General features: G+C 42.5%; 1 protein-coding gene across 5 annotated transcripts in view; it reads right to left on the reverse strand.

The window, feature by feature from the left end:
- Positions 1-16770, reverse strand: part of LOC148022888 (uncharacterized) — a 122293-nt gene that overhangs the window by 24359 nt on the left and 81164 nt on the right. For all 5 annotated transcript variants that reach the window (XM_087695833.1, XM_087695832.1, XM_087695835.1 and 2 more), the window contains 2 exons: positions 8614-8761; positions 8382-8522 (listed from right to left, as the gene is read on the reverse strand). In XM_087695833.1, the coding sequence (XP_087551959.1) occupies positions 8382-8522; positions 8614-8761 (289 nt within the window). The remainder of the gene's footprint in view (positions 1-8381; positions 8523-8613; positions 8762-16770) is intronic.

Here is a 16770-nt window from a genome sequence, read left to right on the forward strand (position 1 = left end):
GGCCCAAAAATGTGGCTGACCAGCATTTAATGCTGATCTGACTGCAACAAATGCATGGAAAAATACCAAATGGGCACAGAAAAATCATGACAAATATGGACAATGTCCAACAAGTGGATATAGACTAGGAAATACTTACAACCGATTATCAATATCGATGATGAGAATCCTTTTAGAATGTCAGAATAGGAGATAGACAAATTTAGAAGTACTTACAACTGATTATCAATATCGATGATGAGAATCCTGAAATTTCAGCACAAATCAAAGTCTGTTTCAGCAAAAGCCCCAAATTTCTTGTGCAAATGTTGATGAAATTGCACAATGTCAGTGATTCTCATGATGATGCACCCAAAGGATTGAGCATCGGAGATGTGTTGAGAACGGCCCAAGATGGACTGAAAGTGATGGGCAAACTGCAAGTGGCACTAGAAAATGTGGCTGAGTGGTGGCTGAGAAGAACTAACTGGCAGCACTGCTAGTAGACAGGTGGCACTAGAGGGCACCCTAGTAACACGTTTGCAGCTAGCTGCAATGATGGACCCTAGGCAGCACAACAATACAGGCACAGGACTGATGGACTTTTTCTCTTCTTCCTCACTTGCTCGTCTACTCTGGTGGCTGAAAACAGTAGCTGTTCTTCAGCACCTTCTCCTCCTCCGAAATCTGCGCCTTCTCCCTCTCTAGCTGAGCAGACTGAGCTGAGCTCACAGCAACATGGACCTCAGGCAAGCACCAAATGAGCGGTGACGAGACGGAATCTGCATGTGAGGCTCTGACACCAATTGTTGGACATGGAGGTGAGAGAGACATGGTGAACACAAGATAGAGTGGACACTAGTTCCACACTGAAAGTTGTGAGTATTGGGATGACTGAACAAGAGTACAATAGGTCTAAAGTAAGCTAGAGCTATACCCAACTCAACTAGAGTCAAACTGACTCTAGATTTTTTTACTTATTTAGTTGTGTCCACACCACACACTTACACATTGGGCACTGCCCAAAATTGGCAAATTCTAACAGCATCATGATCATGTCATCTTAAGGCATGCCTTAGCTTGTCGCCATCCTTCATGTTTGCAGCATTCATTCATCTTTAAAATGAATAGGGCTTCATGCTCCAATTTTCTAAATCCTTGAGGCCTTCAATAGTTCCTTTCCCTCCCCCAAAAATGCACCACACTACTATAATATGTGTAACATGTGAAAGCTCGTGTGAAAATATATTGCACCGACGTACTTGGAGAAGCATAGATACTACTACAAAGATGGAGATGTGGAACAAGGCTACTCTATCCCACAAATGACATGAACGATGGAGTGAAGAAGACCACCAGCAATCTTCTACTTACAATGAACCAACTAGTTAGTTAAATTGACACACCTTCAAGTCCCAAGCAATTGTACCTATTCTGACATTCTAAAACATGGGATTTGTTTAGCATACAAAAGTGTACAATTGCTATGTGCAAGTAAGTGGAAAGACTGACTGAGTATAGCTATGTAGTACAGACAATATTAACAGCTTCAAAAGACTAAAATGGCCTATAATACCAAAAACAAAACATACATCATATCATTGACAGATATGATAAAGATCATACTTATGGTGGGACCAACTTGGAACACAAATTTCAGGCCAATGACAAGCTTTCCACACTCCCTCCGGCGGGTGAGGAGCCTTTCTGAAGGCAACTAAAAATTTTTTGGTGCTTACGCAAGGGCAAGGGGAGGAAATCCCGGCCCGCGCCGTCTCACAAACCCCCTCACCCCAAAAAAATGATAATCCCCCCCCCCCCCCCCGCCACTTTTTCACTCAATTCACTCACCTTCCCCACTCTATCTTTCAACGGGAGGCCCCGAGCCACTTAATCATGCCCAAGCATTACGCACTACAGCCTCATGCCATGACGCACCTTGGAGACCCAAGCCTCAAGTGAGATACCTCCTATATACCCTCCCCCCCTACAAAAAACTCATCATCTCATACAAAATAATAATGAAAACTACTTTGATGAATATGAAATACATCATACTTTTGAAGCATATCATCATCATGTTATACAAAATAAAAATGAAAGCTAATGTCCATGAATATGGATGCGATCCTATAATTTCCTTATCAAGCAACATAACATATAGAGAAAGGTGTCTAGGTCCAAGTGGCACAATACTCAGCTCCTATGATAATTGATGGTTTAGATCCTGCATCTTGGAAGAGGCAACATCTCATGATAAGCAGGGCATCTGCACAGATGATGTGTTCCTCCATCTGGTCTCTAGATGGCATAACTAGCATGTCTAGTTTGCTAGCGCTACTATTGTTCCTCCATATCGTTGTCCCCCACATGCAACCAAAGGGATGAGGTGCAGATTTGACCAATCATAAACCCCAAACCATGTGGCAGGTATAGCATCCTTGTAGAGTGGATGTATGTCATTATGTGTGAAGTGGAGAAAATGATCTCAATATAAGGCCATTTTCAACTCAAATCGCCCTATTTAGGTCTATGGGGCTGACATCAAAGAAAGGGGCATCCATGGTGTGAGGGGGGTGAGAGGATCGAGGTGCAACTGAGAGTGCAGTAGACAATGTGAGAGTGAGAGAGACAGAGTGAAGCACGACACCCAATAGAATAGACTGAAAGAGTGTGAAATGAAATTACAAAGTACAACCCTTAAACCTTAGGGTTGTAGGGGGTGTTCACACCCGAACACGGTAAGTGCCCATAAGTGTGTAACATAAGCACATAAGCACATACGAAAATAAGGCTATAAGTCTGGGGGAAAAAACCTCTCCTACCGAGAGTAAAAAGTGCCCCAGTATCCTACTGATCACCGACACTCCCATATGAGCGTAGGCGTAAGTGAGGCGTGAGTCAAATATCCAACAAACCCCCCTAGAGTGAAGAGTGATCAAGAGTACAAGGATCATCCACCACCAAAGGATATCAAATTTAAAGCATCGCGAAATGCTTCAAATTTGTCACGAGGAAGAGCTTTGGTGAAAATGTCTGCCACATTACTGGTGGCAGGACAATAGACAAGGCTGATATCACCTGCATGTAGCCTTTCTCTGACAAAGTGATAATGGATCTCAATGTGTTTCATGCGGGCATGAAACACTCGGTTCCGTGCCACTGCAATGGCACTTTGACTGTCAGTGAACAAAGGAGTAGGCTCCGTAACAGATACATCCAGATCAGCTAGCAAGCGTCTAAGCCATACGCATTCAACTGTGGTAGTGAAAGCTGCCTTGTATTCAGCTTCACATGTCGATGTGGCAACAGTGGATTGTTTCTTGCTAAGTCAAGAAATGCAAGAAGAGCCAAGAAAGAAACAATTGCCACTAGTGAAGTGACATGTATCATAATCAACAACCCAATCAGAATCACTGTAAGCATGTAACTGCAGTGGTCCCCCCTTGGCATAAAGCAACCCAAGAGATCTAGTACCCTACAAATAACGAAAAACACGCTTGACAGCTTGCCAATGTGATATACGTGGCTGATGCATATACCTGCTTAAAGCTGAAACTGCAAACTATATATCCGGCCTAGTGTTGCATAGGTAGATAAGACATCTAACTGCAGGAGCATATGTATGTATATCAAACAAATCACTGTCATCATGTAATGACAGTTTCAGTCCAGGTTTCATAGGGGTACAAACTGGCTTGCAATCCTGTAAGCCAAACTTCTCAAGAAGCTGCCCAATATACCTTGACTGTGATAGCCCAATACGTCGAGCATCATGTATGAACTGGATGCCCAAGTAGTAATGCAAAATTCCCAAGTCAGACATGTCAAACGTTTGCTGCAAATTTTATTTGAATGCTGAAATCTGATCAGCATGTGTTCCAGTGAGCAAAAGGTCATCAACATAAAGACATATAATCAACATAGATCCCCCTTCTTTACATATGTAAAGGGTAGACTTAGATGAACTATTTAGAAACCCCTGACCAAGCAAGAAAGCATCTATTTTTGCATATCAAGCTCTAGGAGCTTGTTTCAAACCATATAGTGCCTTTTTGAGCTTGCAAACCAAATGTTCTGAGCCTTCAACTGCAAAACCAATGGGCTGCTGTACATAAACTTCCTCTTGAAGTTCCCCATGTAAAAATGCAGTCTTGATATCCAGCTGATGCACTGTCCGACCATAATGTGCAGCCAAAGCAATCATAGACCTGATGGTCGTCATACGCGAAGTAGGAGCAAATGTCTCCTCATAGTCAATGCCCTTTTTCTGTGCGTAGCCTTTAGCTACAAGCCGTGCCTTGTATTTATCAATGGATCCATCTGCTTTCCTTTTCAGTTTGTAGACCCATTTCGTTCCAATGGCTTTCTTCCCAAATGGCAAAGACACCAAATCCCAAGTTTGATTCTTAGTGATAGAATCTAATTCAGCTTGCATTGCTGCCATCCAATGCACACTGTGTTGTGCATCCTCAAAACATTCAGGCTCTTCATTATCAAAAGTACTTGCTGCCATAACAAACTCCATAGTATGTGCTAAATCATGCAAACGAGTTTGCCTTCTAGTACGACCAACCATGGGTGCATCCAAAGGACTATCTTGCATAGTCTGCAAATACCATCTAGGTAACTGTCTAGCTTCCTGACTGTGTGCAAGCTCTTGCTGAATTTCAGTTTCAGCATTATGCTGAATATTCCGATCAGCCAATGGCTGAATTTCTGCACTTTCCATAGGAGCAGCTGGCTGAACATTAGGTTCATTTTCTGAAGCTCCAGCTGAATCACCAAAAGTAATGGGCAGCAGCCCTTCAAAAACATCACGGGCAGCCTGATATGTGTCCAAACCAGCCAAGGATAATTCTGATTTTTCATCAAAAACAACATCCCTGCTGACAAAAACCTTCTTTGTAACGGGATCATAGAGTCTGCAGCCTTTGCTCTCACTGCTATATCCCATAAAAATGCACTTAACAGCCTTGTTGTCCAACTTTTTTCTAAGTACCTGTGGAATATGGGCATAGGCAAGACACCCAAAGGTACGGAAGTGGCCAACAGAAGGTTTACGGCTGTTCCAAGCCTCAAAAGGTGTGATGGTCTTCAAGGCTTTGGTAGGGCATCTGTTCAAAATATGGCAAGCACACATGACTGCTTCCATCCAAAAACTATGAGGCAAGCTCTTTGCCTTCAGCATACATCTGGCCATCTCCATGAGTGACCGATCCTCTCTGCTACCCCATTCTGCTGTGGAGTATAGGCAGTGGTGTACTGATGGACTATGCCTTTCTGCTTCAAAAAAGAATTCAACATAGAGGACATGTATTCCCTCCCTCGGTCCGAACGGAGAATCTTAATTTTGCATCCAGATTGATTTTCAACAAGTGCACTGAAAGCCAAAAATGCATCATACACTTCTGACTTCTTTTTCAAACAGTAGGCCCAGCAAAAACGTGTAAAGTCATCAATGAATGTCACAAAATAGTAACAACCGCCCGATGACATTGTTTGCATAGGCCCACAAACATCTGAATGCACCGACTGCAATCTGGTTGTTGCTTTGAAAGCAACATCATGGGAAAATGAGAAACGATGCATTTTTTCCAAAATGCATCCCTCGCATAAGTGCTCAGGAGGTCTCTCCAAGAGAGGTAAACCATCCAGCATCTGAGTACGCTGCAAAAGCATCAAGCTGCCAAAGTTTACATGCCCCAAACAAGCATGCCATAACTCCGCATGTATCATAGCAGGAGTAAGAGTGGATGTTAAGTATACCGACTGATCTACTGAAAGAGCATCCAACTCATATAAACCATGACACAAAGATCCTGTCAAGACCAAAGTCATGCGTTCTTTATCTCTAACCATGCAACGGTCATTATCAAATGTGACCTGCAAACCACAACGTGCCAAAGAGGAAATAGATAGCAAATTCTTCTTGATCCCAAGCACAAACAAAGCATCCTGCAGGCGGAGAATAGAGCCATCAATGGCTGTGAGCTAAATCTCCCCAAGACCACGAACAAGATATGATGCATTATTGGCACACTGTACAGATTTCCCAATGGGAGGTGCACTAACTGAAGCAAACAAATCTCTGCGAGATGTAATGTGCCTAGAAGCACCACTGTCAAAGAACCAAGTGTCAGCATCTTCTGTAGAGCTAAGTGCTCTATCAGCCCAAGAAATGTCATAACTACAAGTGTAAAAACAATAGTCCCTGTCTACAACAAAGGACTCGGACTCACTAACAGTGGAAGGAGTAGTAGAAATAGTCATTCCTGACTCCTTCTTCTCTTTGACAATGCGTTTCCTGCACTCAATGATATAGTGGCCTGGCTTCTTATAATAATAACATTTTCCCTTTTTAGCTTGCGTGCCCCCTTGTGTCTGATTCTGTGATGTGCCAGAAGTACCAGAACTCTGTGGAGCATTTTTCACCTTGCTGTTTTTGCATTTCTGTCTTGCCACAAAAGCTTGCTCAGAGACTATAGCATCCACACCACTATTTTTCCTTGTTTGCTCCTCCTCTAGAAACAAACTAACCAGCTGAATAAAGTGAGTGGGTGCTCAACTCTGATACCAAATGTGAGGGGGGTGAGAGGATCGAGGTGCAGCTGAGAGTGCAGTAGACAGTGTGAAAGTGAGAGAGACAGAGTGAAGCACGACACCCAATAGAATAGACTGAACGCGTGAAATGAAAGTACAAAGTACAACCCTTAAACCTTAGGGTTGTAGGGGGTGTTCACACCCGAACACGGTAAGTGCCCATAAGTGTGTAACATAAGCACATAAGCACATACGAAAATAAAGCTATAAGTCTGGGGAAAAAAACCTCTCCTACCGAGAGTAAAAAGTGCCCCAATATCCTATTGATCACCGACACTCCCATATGAGCGTAGGTGTAAGTGAGGCGTGAGTCAAATACCCAACACATGGTGTACTAGAAGGGGGGAAGTGTCACCATCTAGTGCTAATTGTTGTGATGATTTCAAAGCAAGTCGAGAAACTCTCTTTTGTGGCAACCCTCATAATCTATGCGGGAAGGTCACTATCTAGCACAAGGCCTTGATTAGCATTCGAGCAACTCCTAGCTGCCCTCATAGAATTTCATCTGTGTCTATTGGCTTAATGCGGATCATACAAGACATCATCATTCCTAATGGTTACTCCCTTAGCTTCTAACCATTATATACATAGTTCTCTGAATGTTCCCCCACACCATTCGACAATTTTGGGAGTGACCAATGTCTAAAATAGCCTGAGTTTCATCTACAGCTCTTAGAGAACATGATAAGAGCACAATGCTTCTAGAGCCTACAGTGCTCCCAAGGCCACAAACCTTCTTCTTGAGCAAACATAGATTTGACCCTGCAAAAGTAATCCCCGGGTAAGCATATTATGTAGCATGGCATATAAACCAAAGGTTCACATTGAGGTCTCTATCCTCAAAGAAAATCAGTAGGGATCTAGGTATAGCCCTTTATAATGTCTGATATTAGAAATGCCATCTGCATAGACCAGATGGGTATCAATTACCTAACAAAGAGTGTCAGCATTTCAGTGCAATATTTAATTGTACACTGTCTCAGGTCAGACATCTCTTGTTTAATGCAATGTCCAAGGTAAAACATTTCTGTTTTTTAAAACATCAGTCTAGAGCCACCCCACAGGCACGAGCCACAGTTGGTCAGCATGAGCTGCTCATGATTCTGAGAGCAGCATGCCAAAGCATATGTGAAAACTGCAAAGTGGGTCCTTGTGACACTTAGTTAAATGAAAACTTCTCTGTCATAAAGTCAAATTATAACCACTACACTACCACTATCAAGACATGGGCTGAAACATGTCATAGCAAAAGTAGTTATGGAATACATAAGTTAAAATCTCAAACTTCTCTATTATCGACTCAAACGTCAACCACTACACTACCACTATCAAGACATGGGCTGAAACATGGCATAGCAAAAGTGGTTATGGCATACATCAGTTAAAATCTTATGACTTGTAGCTTCTACTACATCCAGCTGACTTCAACATGTCATTCTCAAGAGTCAACACATTAAGCTGGCAAAACACAGATAGAGAGATTCGACTGCCTAGAAGGACAATTGCACACATTAACCTAGTATCACTCTTTCCCCCATAAAATTGGCAACACCATGTCAACTACATATTCACATATTCCGATCATATAGGAACAAAAAAGTTTTGCTACATACTTAATCACCTTACAAAGTGCCAAACATTTTCATCACTGTTGAGATTATCTAGCTGATAGAAGAAACAATAACATCCTAGAATTGTGTTGAGACATAAAACATAGGTTAATTTGATGCTGCAGCCACTATTGTGTACAGGTGAATATCAACACTTTTGATAAAACAATGATATAATCAGTGACTAACCACGATTGGGAGTCCAAGTCTTGCTGCCTGCTGTTTCAGGCCGCCTGGTATCCTACTTTGATGCTCTACTACAACAAGATGGATTGAGGATGTCCCATGTACTGGATTCTGTAAGCTTTGTAATATTCTTCCTCCCCCATGCTGTTTCAAGTGGACTTAGTTAGCTTTCAAAGTATTCATACAATATGGTGACAAAGTCCTCAGTGCAACCTTGAAACATGACTACACCAACCTGGACCAATGATGATAATTTAGCACAATACTCTTCTTGTCCGTGGAGAAATGCCGCAATACACTTAAAGATCAAACACTTGCTTTCTTCTTTAAAACGCAAGAAAGTGTGTGTAGTGTAATCACATTTAATTCCTTTTTCAGGATCCCTACATCAAAAACTTCACATGTTCAGTCTCTTAGGACCAGGCAGAAAGACCTCACTAACACAAACAAAAGACAAGCAAAGAAGAACTATGACACGTTATAGCACTAATATTATAGAAACACTAATGTGGCTATTTGTGAACCTTTGGAGAAACATAACAGTTCTCTTAATGAATGCAAAATCAGGAGCAATGGAACTCTTGGATCTTTGTACATACACAGGCGGACTTCATTAAAAACATTTAAAAAGTTAGGGTTATAAAAGAATTTTTCCTACCAGGACAATATAGTTATCTCTAGTGAACCTGCATGATAAGTTTCCAAAACAACTAATCAGCCAAATGAAAACAAAAGACTGTGGAAAAAAACTTCAAACATTGCATTAGTCCAAACCAAAAAGGCATACACCCCTCCCCCCACCTGCCCAAAGGAGTGTTTGCTTTGCTGCAATTCCTAGCAAGTAGTATCCCTTGACTTGTGCACCACAAACCTACATGGCAGTCAAGTAACTTATCTAGATTATACCATTCAAAAGTACTCCAAAGCAATGTTTGAACCAACAAGGCTTGAAGTACCAATCTAACTACAAAATGTTAGAAGGCTTGACTCCAAGTCTTCCAAGAGTGTTAAACATAGGTGCCTAGAGTCTCAAAAAAGGGAAAATGGAAATGTGTTTTGGAGTCGTGAAATGGAGTTTCGCCCAGAGGCTTAAACTCCAAAATGGAGGAATAGATTTTGTCTATTTCTACAGATGTCTTAATATTAGACCTATATGAAGGGGTGATACCATTTGTAACTTGAACCTCTACACCAAAATAATTAAATTCCTCAGCAATATAGAGTATATGTGTAGCATTAGAAGAGATTTTACGAGTATACATGATTCTACCAAAGACTATAAAATCACAATCCACGAGTTTCAAAAACTTGTAAGATCAGGATTCAACACTCCATATAAAAGACTATAGTAGGCCATGAATGATGATGTTAACAGTGAACAATCATAGATTCGTATTATCATTCATGTCATAAAGACTCAAAAAGAGAGCACTCAATAAACAATGACACGTAAAATAAATACATGCGACATCATCCAAATGCCAATGATCCATGAACATGATCAACTACAAAGTACAATGTAAAATATACTTCCCAAACAATCATGATCTCATTTCTTAGATCTATCTAGTATAAATCATGATGTATCTACTATCATCTATGATCTAAAGTAATCACTTTATCTCCTCTATCTCATTCTCCTTAGGACTACTATCAGCAGCACTACTACTACTAGTAGAGAAAGAGGAGGCATCATCATCATTACCCTCATTAAACTGAGAAGCCACTAAAGCTATAGAGATACTAGGTGAGCTTGATAGAGAGGTAGAAGTGGCTACATGCCGAAGTCAAGCTCCTCCCACTCTAGATAATGCATGGCCAAACTGTGTCTGATGCGCACATGCAGGCATCTCCTCATAAAGCATGTTGTAGATGCCTATCTCCTCTAGAATGGTAGAAATATCCTTAACCTTCTCTCTCTCTATATATATATATATATAGTCTACATTTACTTGCTTTGGCTCAAGTGTGTAAACTAACTTCTCAATCAAGGGTAGGTTAGAATAACAAAATACCAATCTCTCTAGCTAGGTGGTCTTCAAGTTGTTTCTCTTTTTTACATGATACAAAAGGCCATGTGCTCCAATTTCTCTCAGCAAGACCACTATCATAATCTTGTGAGAGAACACGAATAGCCATCCTTTTTTGCTAAATTCCAATAAGATTAGAATTTAGGACTCATGAAGTGTTGCCTAACTTCAAGCCCTAAAATAACAAATAAGAAGAAATTTAAATTACTTATTTATGTTCATTGTTTACTTACCAAAATTGAAGCACAATTTCCGTATTCTCCCACCAAGACATAGGCTAATGCTATATCTCACGAAACTCAAATGAGAGTATAATTATGAAGCTTGAGGAGATCATTCTCAAGACACGAAATGATCAAAACATCTCCATCAACCCACTTATTGAAGTAATCTTACATCCCCTCTTCAAGCTCTGTCAAAAGATGACATACCGGTGAGACAATAGGGTTTGTAGGGAGGAACACGGAGTGAACTCGACAAACATGGAGAAGAGAAGAGAAGAGAGAAGCAACTCTAATGAATGGAATGATGAAGTTTTGAATCATGAAGTGAATGTGATACAAGGGAACAAGGATGCCGTAGCACAAGGAAGATGATGAAGACAACCACGAACCACCAACCGCAATGTCCTCCTGAAGGGGTGTGAGGGTAGTGGAGAGGCTGGAGAGAAGAGGTGATGGACTGAATGAATCAGCCGTGAGGAATGAATGAGAGAGTGGCCTATAAATAGGCATAGTTAGTCTAGGATGGTGCCCCTTTTTGGGGCTGCAAACCCTGAACGCAAAACGCAGAAACGCAAAAATGCAAACTATGGGTGAAGGGTGAAGGGTTTCTTAACATCCCCTCTCAGGCCCAAAAAAAAGGAACAAGAGGAGTGAGGTGGAGATGCAATGCTACATGCTGAAGAATGCTCATACAGCAGGTGCTACTTGGACAGTGTCCCTCGTGGGGAAATTGTTCACTTGCCCAAGCACCCTAGTACAAAGATGATGAAAACATGCAATGCATAAGAGGAATGTCAAACTTTGTGTGGTGCTGAGAACCATAAGGATATGCCTGTACTTGATCTCAAGAGGTGGCTCCATGCTAATCAAGGGATGAAGAATATCCACCCTGTAATCTGAGAATACCATGTAAAAGGAGACCTTTGAAGATAGTCAAGAGATAGGATAAGCTATAGAACCCAAAACTCAACCTCGGGAGAGAAGCCACTAGCTCCGTGCATCCATACTAGAAGGAATACGAAGGCCTAGTCACCGAGTCGTGTTGAAGATCCAAGGGCCCCGATCTAGGTAGATCCTCTAGATCCTGGGCATCAATAGAAGAGATGAATGGTCGAAGACAACCACACCAAGAAAATAGAGGATGGGTGAAGAACTTTATGTGGAGTAGGTTCCCCCACTGAGGTGGGAGGTGGAGGGGCCCTCGCTAAAGTCAAAGAAGAAGTAGATGCCCCCTCTGAGGGCAAAGAAATAACATCCCCCTCTGAATCCCCCTCTGAAGTAGATAGGAAATCCAAAAACTCATGGATCACGGACTCCGAAATATCTAATGACAAAGGAAGTGCTGCCGGTCGTGCTGAAGAATATATCTAGGCTACCGAAGAGCTCCCAAAGGTAGCCTCTCGAACCTGAGTAGTCAAGGCTTGGGAAGGATGGGGCTCAGAATGAGCAAGAGATGGGCAATAGTCATTGTCTCTTAGTGGAGCGGATTGGGTAGCCGAAGAAGAGGAAGGAGTCAAGCAACCACTGTCTCTCAAAGAAGCGGACTGACGAGGAGACAATATCAAACAATCACTATCTCTCGATGGAGTGGACTACAGATCCGTAGGTCGTGGAAGCCAGTGTACCTGAAATAAGTGGGAGAAGACTGCCGATGGCATTGCGACGATCTCCAGGAGGTCGTAGCACCAATTGATCCTCCATGTGCTCGAAAGGACTTAGTGCGCATCGGATGCGTCTTATTGCCTTGAGCATAATACTCTGATAGCCAATGCAGAACGATCTTTGTGGCCCAGAAAGGAGAGGTGGCACAAGGAGTGCCTGGTGGAAGACGCATATACTCCAGCGGGGTGGGGAGCAAAGGTCGAAGTCGGCAAGCATCGGTGGTATGTCCGGTGATGCCACAGTAGAAGCACCCAATAGTCTGGACATCTGTTGGTAAAGAAGCTATGGATACCAGTATGCCTTGCTAAAGAAGGAAGAGGTCAGCCACCATGAACCACAAACCGCAATGTCCGCCTCAAGGAGTATGAGGGCAATGTGAAGCATGAACCGCAATGTCCGCCTCAAGGGGTGGGAGGGTAGTGAAAGGGTTGGAAGTAAGCTGCCAATGGGAGAAGAATGTGATCAGCAATAAGAGGTTGCAACCATTAGAAAAACGCAGGTGAGAGAGAAAGACTAAAAACACAAGCAGCAGGTGAGAGAAAGACTAAACACGCAAGCAGAACAGCCTGCAAGAGAGAGAAAGACTAAAAACGCAAGCAAAACGGCCTACAGGAGAGAGAAAGACTGAAAACGTAGACAGCAAGATTGTGATGACGTGGCAAGCTGTATAGCAGCAGGTCTGCACAGGAACAGTAGTCACCTGGCTAGAATCAACTCCAAACTGCGTGAAGAGGGCTGGAAATCAAGCGCCAACTGATGGAGACAGCAATTGACGGCTTTGGCTGAGATGTTCTCTGCGAACAGGGTGTGGACAGCAAGCTGAAACACCTGAAATCTGCAAAAACGAGATTTTGATGCAGCGGAAGAAGAAGAGAAGTGGATGCCGAACCCGCCACCGGTCTTTGCCTTCACTCGAGTGGAGGATCTTTGCTACTAGGTGAGCAGATCCAGCTCTGATACCATGTCAAAAGAAGACGTACCAACAAGACAGTAGGGTTTGCGGGGAGGAACACGGAGTGAACTCGACAAACATGGGAAAGAGGAGAAGAGAGAAGAAACTCTGATGAATGGAATGATGAAGTTCTAAATCATGGAGTGAATGTGATACAAGGGAACAAGGGTGCCGTAGCACAAGGAAGATGATGAAGACAACCACGAACCACCAACCGCAATGTCCTCCTGAAGGGGTGTGAGGATAGTGGAGAGGCTGGAGAGAAGAGGTGACGGACTGAATCAATCAACCGTGAGGAATGAATGAGAGAGTGGCCTATAAATAGGCACAGTTAGTCTAGGATGGCGCCCCTTTTTGGGGCTACAAACCCTAAACGCAAAACGAAGAAACGCAAAAACGCAAACTGCGGGTGAAGGGTGAAGGGTTTCTCAACAAGCTCCTCATTTAAATATTGATTCTTTCGATACCAAAGGGGATGCAAGCAATGTGCAATGGCATGGATTGGTTTGTGAAACCAATCACATCTCTTGTTCCACATAATATGAATGTCCTACACCCTATAGCATTTTTTTTTAGTTAACCCTCATATTGAATCTTGATACAAATTATGATAAACCAATCATCATAGATATATTTTAAAAGAGAAATTGGAATGAATGGTGATTAATATACTTACTTATCTCAAGCGAAAATGATGTTTCTATCCAATGTCTCTTAAATATTATCCATATACTCATACAAAGACCGAGAGTCTTACCTTCCATGTCAATGATTCTCAACACTGTATGAATGGAAGTGTTACCAATATAGCTGCATCATCTCAATAAACCGCATCCACGACATTTTTTATAAATGCTAAAGCCTTTGGTGATGCTTCTCATCACATGCAACCCACTCCCTAGAGACAATTGTCCCCATGAGGCCCTGACAGACTCTAGCAAGCCTAACCACAATAATGAGCATGTAAGCAAAATGAGTGGTTGATGACTTCAAAAGATCCAAATCACTATTTGCCCTAAATATAGCATGCACTCTAAGCCTCTTTGTGACAAACTTTACCATGTGGCTGCCTTTCTTGAAGAGGTCATACCAACCTTTTACAGATTCTCCATAAGTAGACCCAAGCTATGTGATGCAAATGGAGTCCATATGATCTTAGAGAACTCTCTCCCTAACAAAGCACCCATAGCCCCACAATCACTACCATTGCCAATGATAACCTACACTACATTTCCTTTACCAATCTCCCAAATGGTAGCCCTGTGTACCTATAGATATAAACATTTGTAGATGTAATCACCTGTAATCACTATCCTTGCTACTAATGCATCTATAGCACGCAAGAGCATGGTTCCTTTGCAAGCGGAAACTTAGATGTGTGGCTCCAAAACCTGTCCTTCACCATCATTGTACGTTGCTGAAAATAGAAGAACCCGGCAGCAAAAGGGAGGGAAACTAGCTCTAACAAGTGTGGACAGCGAACGATGAAGAGAGGAGAGGAATTGCTCACTAGAAACAGTGAAAAAAAACAATTGCAAATCCGAGGGAAAACAGCTGGAAATAGTGTGGACAGGAAAGGAAAAGGATTAGGTAGCCAAAGGATGAGGGAGTTAGGGTTTAGGCGTCGTAGACAGTAGTAGATCTGCAAGGGGGGAAGCAAACAGCAGCTAAGGAGAGTGACCAGCAGTGAAACAGGGTGGAGAGCAAAGTAAACAGGTGCAAACTGCATGTGGGGCTGGAATGACAAAAATGACCTGAAACAAGAGGTCTCCCCTGCCTGTCCCGAAACACGTTTTGGGCCATTTCTATTTCAGTTTCAGGCAGCCCAAAATGTTGTTGTAGGCAACTATGGTGTTAAATGACAATTCGACTAACTGCTTGGTTCCTCATGGCAACTACTAGAATAGCCAACCAACTGTAACAATGCCTCTCACTGCATTAACCCACTATGTTGCTCATGGCAACTACTACCCTAGCCAAAATTTGCAATCATGTTGTTAGCAGATGGACACCCCTTGGACGGGTGGACAGCAGCAGGTATGTTGGGCAGTACACAAGCAGGCAGATCATGGACAGCAGGGCAGGTCTGATTGGGGCAGGTTGGACTGCCCCGTGACAGTCTGACCAACCTGCCCCAATTAGCCTATTTTGGGCAGGCCGATCTGCACATTTTTTAGCCCCTTTTGTAGCCTATTTATAGGCGCCAGCAACCTGGTCACTGTCAATCAGTTACACACAGAATGGAAAGTTCCAGCTGTCAGCATATACACACAGCCTTCTGTACACATTGTACCCTGATTTATTCACCTTCAGTGTTCAGCATTCTCAGCATTCTTTATTGCTTTCTCTCTCTTCTCCATGTTCAGCATTTACAATCAGTCTGTGCATACCCTTCCACGGTTTGACATGGTTTCAAAGCAATTTTAAGAGTCTGATCCAGCATGGACAGACCTGCTGAGAAGGATTCGCTGTGCAACCCAAAAGCTGTGTTTTCAGGGTATACGAGGAGCGAGGAATTGTGCAAACGGAGACTTGTTTGCATTTTGATTGTGCAAAAACACCTGTCAAAGCATGAAAAAGGATGCATTTTGAGCCTTTCGGAGCAGGTTTGAGTTTTTATCAACTCCTGTGGTAAATTTATTCATTGAACCAAAGAAGGAAGTCCTAGTTGGCTGCCTTTTTGGAGCCAAAGGGGGGCTACCCAACATGTGCAAATTCATTCCAAGGCAAAATAAGATGTCCTTTGAGGCAAACATGGAATTTTAGGCTAGCATGGACCACAATGTCCTTGTTCTACTAGCTCTTCCCCAAGATCAAAAGCTCGATGGAGAAGACTACAACATCTAGCGAGTGATGATGGAAGCCATCTTGGATTCATATGGATTTGTGGAGTCGTGACCAAGTGTTAGTTATTATTCATACCTGAGTGTGAACACATTATTGTGTGTAAGATAGCAATTTAGTCAACTCGTGAGCGAGTTTGGGTATGTGTAGTTGCAGGCTCAATATTATAGTTTATTTTAGGCGTTTTTTCTAGTCGTTGTTCATGTGATTTATGGCATTTATGCCTGGCCAACCAACATTTATTGCTGGCCGACTTGATGCATTGACGGCATTATTTATTGCCTATATATTTGGCTCCCTCCTCCTCAGTCCGTATCATTCATCACTCGTGGATTCCAATCCAGGTCCTATTGGAGAGAGGGAGCCAGTGCCAGTGCCCACACAACTAGTGACTCACTATTGTACGCGACTATCTCATGTTTGGTATATGGATTCCATTTGAGGTTGGTCGATATTTAATGTTATTTCAATGAGGGTAGGACCAAACGACTATGCAGCTCAAATTAGCATGTGGAGACTCCCAATGAAAATGGAAATTTGCCAAACGTCAAGTTTGGATCAATTCTGCATGTAAGTGTATCTTCCATGTTGGCCACTTTTTCTCCTACCCTGTGCTGTTTGGAGTCAATCTGAGTGTAGAGAATTGAGGGATTGGCTGAGAGAGAGAAATTGAGCCATCA

Source organism: Lygodium microphyllum, chromosome 16 (genome assembly GCF_053477565.2).
Source record: "Lygodium microphyllum isolate KBCC chromosome 16, Lygodium_microphyllum_v1.1.10, whole genome shotgun sequence".
Classification (NCBI taxonomy): Eukaryota; Viridiplantae; Streptophyta; class Polypodiopsida; order Schizaeales; family Lygodiaceae; genus Lygodium; species Lygodium microphyllum.